The sequence below is a fragment of the Centropristis striata genome, chromosome 1 (genome assembly GCF_030273125.1).
Source record: "Centropristis striata isolate RG_2023a ecotype Rhode Island chromosome 1, C.striata_1.0, whole genome shotgun sequence".
NCBI lineage: Eukaryota > Metazoa > Chordata > Actinopteri > Perciformes > Serranidae > Centropristis > Centropristis striata.
The window spans coordinates 36911878-36924971 of record NC_081517.1 but is presented as its reverse complement, the minus strand read 5'-3'; the positions used below and the strand labels follow the sequence as shown (position 1 = coordinate 36924971).

At 39.0% G+C, this 13094-nt stretch overlaps 1 protein-coding gene across 2 annotated transcripts in view; it reads left to right on the top strand.

Moving 5' to 3' along the window:
* rnf24 (ring finger protein 24) overlaps positions 1 to 9138 on the top strand; it is a 29024-nt gene extending 19886 nt beyond the window's left edge. For both annotated transcript variants that reach the window (XM_059341046.1, XM_059341054.1), the window contains exons 5-6: positions 2326 to 2405; positions 4680 to 9138. In XM_059341046.1, coding sequence (XP_059197029.1) covers positions 2326 to 2405; positions 4680 to 4827 — 228 coding nt within the window. In that variant the 3' untranslated portion in view covers positions 4828 to 9138. The remainder of the gene's footprint in view (positions 1 to 2325; positions 2406 to 4679) is intronic.
* The last annotated feature ends 3956 nt before the right edge of the window (positions 9139 to 13094 follow it).

The following is a 13094-nucleotide window of genomic DNA, read 5'->3' as shown; positions in this document are numbered from 1 at the left end:
CCATAGACAAGGCTCTGAAAGGAACAAAAAACGTTGATCTATTCACAAATAAAGAGAGCAAAGTAGACATCTTAACGGAGGATTGTGCTGTGTCCAGAAATCATCAGGAGAGAAAGCTAAGAGCCCCCATGCTGTTCTTTTTATCCTTCTTTATCCAACCACCCCCATAATGAGCTGAGGAAAAGAGAATCTGTGTAGCTAAAGGAGTAATAGTTACAAGGTTAGACAGCCAACAAAACACTGTGCCAATTCAAGGCTCTCTTTTATGAAAATGTTACCCACTGGTTGGATGAAGTTCTGTGACTTGAATGCTGTGGACTTTTTGCAGATTCCATTTTCTCACAATTTAAAAATGTCCAGTTCCCACTGTTGTCATTGCAACTCTACTGTTGGTTATGAAGGTGTGGTCAGCCATGTCCTCGGTACATTGTGTAATGTGTAATGCTGTCAGTCACTTAGTTTCATTGGCCAAAAGTAAGTTTACTGCCAGGTTGGATTTATGTCAGCCCTTATGTCAGGTCTGGATTGTGACTGTTGTTCTTTAGTTTAGAATGCATTATACTTCCACACATCCCGATTTACTTTGTTTTGTTGTTGATACAATGGGCAAGCCAAGCCTTCAGCCATGGTGACAGGCTATGGTTGCACACCTGCTAATGCAGGATGCAGGATTGACCATGGAGATATTCATGCTGAATGGAGACAGTACAGGATGTGACACACACAGAAATCAGTTTGCTGGTTTGTAGTCTATTTATTTGGTCTTCAGTAAATGTTTCAGTTGGAAAACAAACTGGCATTGTTAGTGAGGAGGGGAAGGGGACGGACTGGTTAGATACAGCAACAATAAAAGTCTCCTCCTTCTTGGTTCACTAAGTAAACAGCAGTCAGTGACAGTCAAGTGGGGTCAGCCATGCATACTTCTTTGCTATTGGTTGCGGCTGCAACTTTGTTAATCTGTGTTCACCAAAGTCACTCATGCCCCAACATGGTTTTTTAAAAATAACTTGGACGATTCTTGCTCCCAAAAAATGGCAATTTAGGACTATATGCTAGCAAGTTCAATAGATTTTTGAGTCACACATGATATTCAAGATCATCTCGATAATGCAAAGTCATCACGATCAACTGATTGTGAGTTTTTATTTTATCACAATAGGCGATAAAATCATGTTTAATCCCTTTACTACCTGGAGGAGAACGTTCCTTTGCTTTCAAGATTATTCTCCCTTCTGATTATGATGCCTCCTGACTACCCCATTATATATCACAGCTGGCCTCTAAATAGCTGAGGAGACACCAGGCAGACTCAAAACACACTCATGGGATTATATATTTCACCTTGGGATCCAATTCTCCAGGAAAAGGTGGAAGATGTGGATGACTAGAACTTTTGTTTAGCCTGCTGTCAGTAACCTGGACCTAAAAACAAAGCAAACTAGAAGGGCGCTCTGGGCACGTAGAGCTCCACCAAGGCCATGCCCTATCTTGCAATGTTAACAAAAGTGAAAAATAATATGCGTCACCACCCGGGATTAAAATCCGCTCCAAAATGTATTGGGTTATTTCATGGCCCATGCTACAGCATCACACCAAGTTCCATGAAAGTCAGACAAGAATTTTCAGAATTTGACAATTAGGCAACTGAAAAACATTGCCCTTTTTATATTTTACTCTGGATTTACCATGAATAACCCTGTCACACACAGCCAAAACAGTTGGCTAATGCTAGCTGGCAGATCATGACCTGTTGGCGTCTGCCTGTTGAGTGTGTGTATCTGTGTGTAAAACACACATACAGGAACACAAACAACTCTAACTTGTCCGTCAGGATTGCCTCAGTCACCCATAACAGGACACCAGCCAGTGATAAAGGACTTTGGTTATAACTACTGATAATCTGTTTTATCTGTTTATACAGGACTAGGTTCAAAGACTCAGGTAGAATGACATAAAAACATGTGTTTTTGTTGAAAGATTAGGTTTATTATGCACCAATTGTCCAGTCCTGTGTCCACTTACATGGCTTTTTCAGTCTTTCTAACCAAACAAGTCCCCAGTGTGCATTAAATCAGAGTTATATAACAGAAAAAAATCGGTCAGTTACCACTTTGTTGTTAGTGTCAATTTTTTGCAGATGTTGGCCACAGTTGTGTTTTTCCATGAGTGATTGACCTCGGTTATTTGGATAGTTTGTGCTGTATCCACCAACAAAAAGTTCAGATTAAGCCAGAAACAACCAAACACCAGAGAAGAACCAACAAAGTCAAAGTTGTGGCATTGCCCTCCTTAGAAACGATCTCTAACTCCCCCTCTCCCTTTCAGATTTGTGCGGTGTGCTTGGAGGAGTTCAAACAGAAAGACGAGCTGGGGATTTGTCCGTGCAAACATGCCTTTCATAGGAAGTAAGTATAAGGTTTTGTCAACATTCAGGGACACACATACACACACAAGTGCACACACAGAATCAAGGACACATGGATCAGTACAAATTTCCTTAACAAAGTAGTCAGTATTCATGCATTTTTATCCGCTCTTTTTAAAAAAAAAAAAGCAAGAGCAAGAGTAAAGTTGTTGTCAAGTCATTGCAAGGATGGCTTGCATGTTGATGATGACATTAACAAAAAGTTAATGATTGTATATTTTTGTACATAAAACTAAAGCCAAGTGTGTGTGACGTGCAGAACTGCACATAACATGATGGACTGCTTGAGCCAACTTTATCCCACACACCTCCCCCCATGCCCTGACCATTTCAACTGAGTTGTTTATATCAGCACGACACCTCCCTTGGCCTAGTTTTTCTCCCCCCGTTGCAGCAAGAGTGGTCACCACTGACTGAATCCACTGTATAAACACTCCTTTTAGTGTGCAAGTAAAGCCAAGCTGTTTTGCAGTGAAAACATTCCGAGCAGACCATTAACAAAACATTCAGCCTGCTGTCTTCTCCTTATTGAATATTTACTCCATGAATATCAAGATATAGTGAAAAATACAAATCAAAACAGATATGTCTTGGAGTAATTTGAACAGTCCAAAACCCAAATATATTCCCATACATATATTATAGACACCCAAATACACATTAATATAAAACAGACAGAGAATCGTCACATTGGTAACGCAGTAATCAAACAATGTTTTGCATTTCCCTGGGAAATTAATTTAATCGGTTAAATGTGAGCTTGTTTCAGCTCCACATTTTAGTTACTTCGAGATAAGAGAACTGTGAGGTACAACTGTACCACACTAGAGAGTTTAATAAAACTGCACAGCTCCTGCCTCGGTCTCAGTGTTAGCACACAGCTGGGGAGCAGAACAATCTCGCAATCATGGTGGTGTGTGTGTGTGTGTGTGACCTAATAATTGACCTCATGCACTTAATTAAAGTGGCTGTAGAGTTTGGTTATCAGACTTGTTCAGAAGAAAACATGTGAGTTGAACATATTCAGCTGCAGTATGTGCTTGACCACTAAATACTGACCATGAGTGACCTAGCCACATGATTCAATGCTCTCAAGGGGAGGGAGAGTGAAAGCAGGGCTGCTGAAGTGTCCTGAGATACTGAGAAATACAGGTAATGGCACCAACAGCCAGCTCACAGGAGCTTATATTCCACTGACCATCCATACAAAATCTAATCTTTGATTATGACACTCTTGTAGAATTGAAAGCTGGCAGTAAAAGGTTATAGTTTGCTTCTTCACAGAGAATGGAGGCTGTAGTCAGCTTTGATTCTTGGCATATACACTGGATTCCTATAATAACAAGTTGTTGTAGTAAAAAAAAAAAATCAATAATGCAAAGAAAATCAAACCACCCTTGCGATGTAAACCCATTCTCTGCTGTTCATCTGTATTTGAGCCAGACAAATGGCAGTTAACATCAAAATTGGAGATGAATAGTATATTGTCTAAAATATGTTTTGCTGCTGCCCCCATTCACAGCAGTACATTGCTTAGCTTCCTTGACAGAACTCCTGCCTGCTTTTCCTTGAGGGTATGCTGACTCCCATCTACTGTAACTAATACACTGGCTATGGCTACGTACCTCATACAAACTCATACAAAAAATGGACTAAACTGAACTATCAATTTAACCAATTTAGGCCTAAAACGCCTGAAAAACCTCTGGGCGATTTTAAAATAACCCCCTAAAACCTGAAGTTTTTCTGGAAATTCAACAGAAGTGTCAACGCTTCCTACTAAATAATCGATTTTCAGCCTCTGTAGCAGATAGAAATGAAATTCAAAAAGTATTTGAGAGGTTATAGCTGTTATATCTGAGCTCCCTCCGCTGTAGTCGTCTTCCACCATGATTTCAAAGTTCTGGAAAAGTCCCATGTTGCATTGCGACACTCCCACATGTATTCTGATGCATTTCATTGGCCAAGAGACCGAAAATAGGTGGAAAAAACTACAAATACTACAAAACGACGCATCCGCTTTCCCAGCTTTAATGGTAGAACAGCGGTAATGCTTTCCCGCCTTAAATGGGTTAAGCACAAGCCTGTCAGCTTGTAAGCAGAGTGTTGAAGCCTTAATTGCTGTTATTTGTGTCCTAATAGAGAGGCTAGAACTGTGACTTTGATTTACCTTTGCCAATCAAGCTATTAGTTTACTTTATCTCTATCTCCTTTTTTCCTTCACCATGTGCTCACTGTTTTTGCTTTCTTCCAGGTGCCTCATTAAGTGGTTGGAGGTGAGGAAAGTGTGCCCGCTGTGCAACATGCCTGTCTTGCAGCTTGCCCAGCAGGCTGGCAGCACGGATCCCACTGTGCCAATACAGCAGCCTCTACCCGGCATCGAGAACCTGAACCTGGTGTAGCAGACTCAGACCCTCTCTTGTAGTACACTACAGACACACAAACACACATCCCACCACTCATACTCTCACCTGTACACTTTTGGTATGAGTCTGTGGACAGAGCAGAGAAACTGGAGTTCATGCGCAGACAGTCACAGAAAACTGTGACTCTGCAGCCATCGTCACCTCTCGTATCCTTGCATTGGTTCACAAAAAGGATTTCCTGATATCAGTTCTGACTGATATTATAACTGTTCATGTTTTTCTTTTCACGGACAATGAAGAAGAGTTGATCTAGAAGAAGTTTCCTCATTGGCCAACAATTGGTCGATAACTTTTTCTCAACCAAAGCACTTTTCTGGGGACACCAGCTAAAGACGAGGAGGAAAAAAACACAAAAGCCAAGAACTACAATACACTAAAATATAAATTGTTTAATTTTTTTTAACAAGCACTTTATAAGAAGGCAAACCTTAATTGCTTGTGATTCTAGTAGCAAAGGTTATGTTTTATTTTTTAACATTAACTATTATTTCTATGTACAGTACAAAGCCACATGTTTTCATTTTTGATTAGTAAACATTGATTTTTAGACAAACAAACAAATAATTATATACATATATGTATATGTATATATATATATATATATATATATCTCACAAAGGGACAACATTACATTACCTATGTCGGTAGATAGATCAGGAAATTGGGACAATGCTTTTAGTTGTGATTGCACACACACACACACACACACACACAAACAAGTTAAGCTCAAAGCAACCTTGGGACTTTATGTCTGACTAAATGTGAAAGGTTTGAATGTTAAACCCAGAATTATTCACACTAAACCCATAGAATTTTTCCCCTCGTTGCCTGTTTGTCTCTCATTACATTGTGACTGTTGCTACTTTCTTTTTTTATTTTCTGTCAATACAGGAAGGTGATCCAGTGAACAAATTATATTTTCCGTACAGTGATTTACGATATATATATAGTGATATACGAGTGCTGTAAGGCAAACGCAGGCTGTCAAACCCAGGCATTTCTCAGAAAAACAAACAAACTTTCCAACAGTTTCAAAGTAACTTTTGCAACAACTGTGATTATCTAAACCAGTATTATGGTGTAAAACCTGGTGCTTCATCTATAAAACTGTTTTACAGAACAAACACAAGTAATGAGGCAATTTAAAACAAAGGTTTGCAACATGTAACATATATGTTCCAGTTTTAATTTTGCTCTGCTGCTGAATCATCAGAGCTGTTTGAATGTGACATTGTCTTGCTTCAGATGAAGGAGAAGCCTTCACAAAACAAAATAGTCTTGTTGATTTATGTTTAACTAGCATTACATATCTGGTTAGAAAACAATCGATAACTCAATATATGAAGATAGCAGCAAGAAGCAGGCTTTTGCCTTCTTCACTCTTCAGCTCCTACTTCACATGTGCTGCATACACAACTACAGTTATTAATATTATTTTTGCTTCTATCTCAATAGATTATTTGTATTTATTTTTTTATTTATTGCAGTTTCTTGGTACAGCTGCATTGAGTGCACAAGTTAGCAGATTGACTCCTGCAAACAAAATTACTGCCCTCAGCAGATCATCAGCATATCTCTTGGTCAAGATACACACTACTTTGTAAAACACACACACATCATGCACACGGGGAGGGGCTTGAGCCATAGAGAGCCAGTGGTCAGCAGGTTGTAGTGAAGCAGCATTTTCATTCATGCACGCACCCCCCCACCCCCCCAAACACACACTTACATAAAGGGTAGCCCTGCTTTTGGCTGCAGTATTCTGGTGCTTTCGCCTCTCTCCCTCTTTCTGTACGGTACAGAGTGCTTTTTGTTTTGTGCCACACATACAGTAACTGCCAGCTTTTGTCGTTATGTTTTTGTCCTCATCTCTTGTTAGCTGCATCTGGTAAATGGGTTGTGCATAAATGTGCTGATTGAAAAGGGTGGCTAAAAAAAATCTGTGCTTCAGAGCAATGGACCTAAGAAAAGCTACAGTTTGTCTTTTTCCTGTGACGCGTATTGCCCAATGACAATCAAACATTCTCATTATAGGCACAATGTCAACAAGTTAGCAACCCCACCATAATCATTTAATTAAATACATTTGGATCTAATCTTAAAATGCATTCTTTTAAAAGGTTTGTTTACATTACTGGTAGAAAAATAAAAAACAACTAAACACGCTTATATTTTGAATTCTAATTGGTTTAAAACACACTCAACTCAAATATATTTGTGAGAATATTTAAAATTAAAATATAATGACATATATTGCTTTTGGCTTCAACAAAATCCCCCACAGAGCAGCACAGGCTCCCCCGACACATGGACGTTTTTAAAAAGTGACAATGCGTTTCGCCTTCAATGGCAGGAAAGCATTGTTACTCTGACCTCTGTGGTTTGAATGTTTCATCTCTGCTGAATGTCTGCCCACACCCCACAGTGATGACCTTTGTGGTTGGGTCACAGCATTCAGCAACGTGTAAATGTCAACTGTTAGATGAGAGTGAAAGCAGGATTTCTTTATACTGTATGCAGCGTATTAACCACTTGTTTCATGCCCTTATCAAGGTCCAATGCTCTGACGTTAATGAAGCACAATGCCGCCACTGATGAGAAACTATTAACATTTAAAAGCAACTCAAAATTCAAAAAATCATATTGTCCACATTAGCCTTATTTAAACAAAAACTGCCACATTTACAAAATAAAAGACCAATATCTCAGTCTCTTCACTCTACAGTTTAACAATAATAAACTTTAAGATGAGAAAATCATTTTTATTGCCTGTTAGAACCGAGGTTGTGGCTTTTTGTTGAAGAAAATAAGCAAGTTAAGCTTCAGTATGGTGTGTGATGTACAGTATTTGGCACCTTTTTTTTCTTCTTTGGTTATGAAGATGCTGCGACCGTTTCATTAAACTTCTTTCTCTCTGCATATTTTACAGTATGAGAACCAACATTTTCTTTCATACTACCATCCCCAAAACGTATTCATATAAGCATTGGAGATTGTTTCTGCCACTGTCCCTAAAAGATGACATATTTTGTAGCTCAGTGCTAATAACACAAGTCTTAAAGCTTTTTGTCTTGGAATGTAAGGTTCCCGAGAGAAAGACAAGAATAGGAGGAGATTTAATGTGAAAGCATGCTATTTTGCATAGTCAAGTTGCCACTGATATCACAATTGTTAAATGTATGTAGACAGTAGTATCCGTAGTTGTGTATTTATACATGAGGTGCACAAAAAATGCTCCTTCATATAAACTAAATGGCAGCTGAACACTTCCTGCCATTTGGCCATCTTAAGTGTCGTGTTTGATTGTAAACACTTTTAGCCTTTCACCTGAACTTCCCCATTTCCTTCCTGTGTGCCGTCCTGATCCCACTGAAAACAAAGTGCCAACACAAAATTGAACTGTTGTTAATAAAGTCCCAGCCTGAAGAAAGAATGTAGTGCATTTTGAAAGGAAAAAAGAAAGGCGAGAGTCTTGGTCACATAATGGCCATAAAAAAAGAATGGAAACTGAGCCAGCCATGAATATAGTAATAAATGGCTTTCCGCCACTGAAATCACCATTGACGTCAGTGCTGCTTCTGCGCTGACTCCATTATAAATAGATTGGACACAATCAGATGAAATACAAACGTCAGGAGCACCGCATCACATCAAAAATTTACTGTTACTCAGAGTACAAAGCGACGGATGGCATCAGAAAGCCATTTATGATTGTCCCTCTGGGGCACGATATTTGATGGCAGACTGTTCTGGATAAATAACACAAAAAAAACTCTACTGTTTCATTAAAAATGTGGTACTCAAGTCCTCTATAGATGAGGGTTTGGGTTCAGTGGCCAGACCATTGTAAATCTCTATCACTGCCTTCCTGAGGTGAACTTTCCTCTTGTTTTTATGGTGTGTTATTTATTCCTCTGGAGCTCGTAGTGCCCATCCAACTCACAAATAACCTCCCCTCCCCGTCTTTGTCCAACAAATCCTCCCACCTTGACCAGCGTACCCGAGCACCCAGCTCCCCTACCCACACACCCCTTTTTGTTAACACTGATTATGTTTGTGGACTCTCACAGACATTGTTTGTAAAACTAAGAATTCTGCAGCAGAATATTTTTGGAGACAATTGCTGTACAGTATTTGTAAGCTCTATTTTTGTATATTGCTATTTTGAAGAAAATAATATGCATTTTTTTTCTTTTCTTGTTTTTGCTAATTTCATGTTTATTCATTTTAAGAAAATGTTGCATGTGACTGACTTGAACTGTAAATAAAATTTCCAAGTTTTGGAAAGAGTTGAGTGTTTTTCCTTGCATACACATTCAAAATGTCTCTTATTTTTATACATATTAAGACAAAAAACCCTGAAATACCTTAAAAGTGATATGAAAGGTATGTATTGCTTCAGGTATGCAGCATTTGAAGCAAAATTGTTATCATACATGTTACTCAAATGATTTGTTGTATTGACAGACAGATCACAAATGTGTTCAGAAGTTTCATATATATATATATATATATATATGATTTTTTTTCAATTAATAGCTTGTTGATTATAATTTACATATTCTGCTTGTGATGCTATTAGCAAGGATTTATGTTTTATATTTTAACATTGGCTATTTATTCTATGTACAGCACAAAAAAGCCACGTTTTCATTTTTAAATGCTAAATTTTGATTGTTAAACAAAAACAATATTGAAGTGATGGTCTGTGTTGGTAGATAGATGCCAGGAACTTTGGACAATGCTATTAGTTGTGTTAGTGTATAAATATGATGTAATACCACCCCCCTGTGGTCAAACAGCATTAGTCCCAATGCTATGCATTACTAGCCTACTACATGACCATATTCTACTTTTGATGATATAATGATACATACCTTTTTGTATGTTCTTAAAAAGGCTGAAATCTAAAAAGAGATGTAACTCTTAAAGAGACAACATTGAAACAACAGAGACATCAAGTGGAGAAAGTAAGTTTACCTAGCCTACTTATTATTCACATCTGAAGCATCAGAAACTTAATAAGTCTTTGAAATATGAAGTAGGCCTACATATTGCATGTAAACCCATTTCATTGTCGAGTTTAATATGTCCATTCTTTTTTTTAAAAATCAAGTTCTAAGCAGCAGAACAAGAGCTTGTATATTTAAATCCATGCATTCTTTTCCCTGTCAAAACCTGCTGCCTACATTATCCACAATGCATCTTGGCCACTGACAGTTCGGTGGGAGTTAGGACACTGATTACCATGGTAAGATGCCTTCCTTTTCTTTTGTTTCTTTGAGGTCATAAAGGGAAGTTAGTCAACTAAAATTAAGGTTGTTTTGTTTGTTGTGTCAGCCATGCTCTCCCTGACAAATAAATAAACTCTGTTTGGACTTCAGCACTTTCGCCTCACAACAAGAGAGGTTTGAATCTTGTGAGTCCAGCTTGTGGCTCTTCTTTGTGGAGTTTGCATATTCTCACCGTGTCGGCAGGGTATTTTTTACGGGTCCTCTCGCTTCCTCACACTCTAAATGTGACTCTAAATTGCCCGTAGGAGTGAATGAGAGTGTGAATGTTTGTATGTCTCTATGTGACAGCCCGGCTCCAGGCCCAAGAAACCCGAATTCAGAAAAGTGGTTAAGGATAATGACTGAATTAATTAGTGAATGTTTGACTGGATCTGCTGTGGCGCTGGTCATTCTAAAGAGTGGGGAAGAAGGGGAGTCATCTTTTTATGCTACGCTTAGGTTTCTCCTTGGCCGGCCCATTGGCCTGCCCCTGTCTGGCCCTAATGAGGTTACCTGGAAAGTAGAAATCAATACAACCGCAGTGCTTTTATTTTGAAGATGATTTATGTATGTGTGTGCATACATGGTCTTTATTGTTTTTTGTCGTTTGAATGTATGTTGTGTTAAAAAAAATTGGGTTTTTATATTAGGGCCACGTGGCAATCGCACCGAGCACTATTGTTATACTGTGGATTTTTTCTTCTTCCTCTTCCGGACACAATTTCGTCCCGCTGTTGCAGGACAAATTACATATCAAAAAGTGTGGTTTGATAGGGATCGGTGTGCTATTACTTTTGTCTACGGAATGCGAATTTTTTGCAACGTGAGTCGTGAAAAACTGCCCAAAATTTTGCATTGAAATGAATGGTACAGCTGAAAAAAAATGAGCGAAAAAGAACAATAATTGGAGATTTTCAAACGTCTACTTCTCTGGCATAATTTCACCTAGAGACTCCATTTAAACTTTAAACAGTAGACACAAGTCTTGTGTATTGGTGTATCAATCCACATTTCGATAGGTCATATAGTTTTTTTTATCAATCCCTGTTCAATGACCGTGATCATTTTTGGAGAAATTCTGAGATTATAATGGGTGTGTATTGCATGGAATGTTCGTGTCACAGTGGGTGACATCATTGCCAGAGTGTAGAGGGAGAGAAAAAATTGTCAAAAAATAAATTTGAAAACTGCGCTCCAGGCCGCAAATTCCACTCTACAGAAATAATTTATACATAGAAACATAGGAAAATTTGTCTTGTCACTCACAATCCTCTGGTAAAGCTGTCAGAGTTATAGTTTGGGCGTAGGACGCACTGATGGCCACCAACACCCACCAACAGCCCCATTGGCTCCCATATTAAAAACGCAGGAAGATTTCTGTAGAAAAACATATTTAACAGTTTTTTAGACCGCTCTTACAAAGCTATTTCTTCATTTTTCTTCACAAAAAACATATGTAGCTGTTCAGGAAGAACTCAAAGTGAAGTCGGATCAATGATAGGTATTATGGTTTTGCCAAAAATGCTTTCTGTCCGAGGCCAGAAATTCCAGTCTGTCCACCTCTGGCTGCTGTCACTGTCACTGAACATTCTACAGCGTCAGTTAACTCTGTTGATTGCTCTGCTCTGATTGCCTTTGATCCTTTGATGTGATTACAGTTACAGATACACGCACACACATACATGCACGCGTAAGTGCACACACTCCTCCAGATACACATGCTTCACACACACACACACACACACACACACACACACACACGTAACTTTATGTGATTTTAGTTACACACACATACGTGCGTAAGCGCGCACACTCAATTGTTAATAGCTACTGAATATTCATTAGATAGGTCTGCATCGCTACTTAATATTCAGGGGTGACATTGATTATGGTGTCTGCGGGCAGGTAAATTTAAGTACACACCTGGGCATTGTTTGTGCACCTCAGCTGATGCGTAATGAACTGTATGTCCGCATGCGAAGCTGGGAACTGGCTGTGAGCATCGCACTTTACTATTACTATTTTTAAGTAGCTGAAATTATTTTAATTATCCCTTTCACCATTGCTATCATCAAATATCAATTCGATATCATTCAAACCTAGAGAGAGAGAGAGAAAGAGAGAGAGAGGGAGAGTTATTTTGTTATCAAGAAAATAAAAACGGGCCTGAAAATAATAGAAATATCCTGACAGCTCTGTTGGGGCTTGGGGTTCAAGTTCTGCTTTATTATAAACAATCCCGTATGAAGCTGAGACTCTGTGTAACAGCTGATCCGTGTAGATATGCTGCAGAACATAGATAATGAATAACTGTCAGGTCCTGATGATCCAGTGGACCTTGTGCGTAAATGCACACAGCCTCTTCCTTAGTTTGTTCCTGAGCAATGGTCCAGTCCTGATATACTGTTATAGGCATACAGGCATTATAGGCGTTAACGTGTGTGTGTTATTGTCCAAAAGCCAACGCTTCAGACGCCTTAACGTGTGCACGTGTAGACTTGAAACAGCCTAAACTGTCTCATCGTCTCTCTTGGTAATATATTAACTGCTTTAATTGTGAAGCGAAGCAGCTGTTAAACTCAAAAATTGTCATCGTAAAAGTAAATAATTATTTGTACATTGAGACGAGTGTGTGCACAGACATCCGCTACGTTCGCACGTGGCACGGCACAAATGACCCGTCCCTATTTGATTTCCACACACACTACACAGCGTGTGTCTGTACGCTCATGTAGAATTGTACTTAACACGCGGGTCTTCATGTCACGTATTTGAGGCGTAGTTCACCTGTCACGTGACGCTCGTCTGTCCATTGAAAGTTAATGGAATTTACATGCGCACGTTAGAGGTTTGATGTCATCGCATAGGCGCTGTACATGCGTTTTAGTATAGTGCGCTGGCATAAAATACCCCTCATATTCACCCGTCACCCCTTCTTTATCTGGTGTACTCGCAATATGCGTGTCTGTA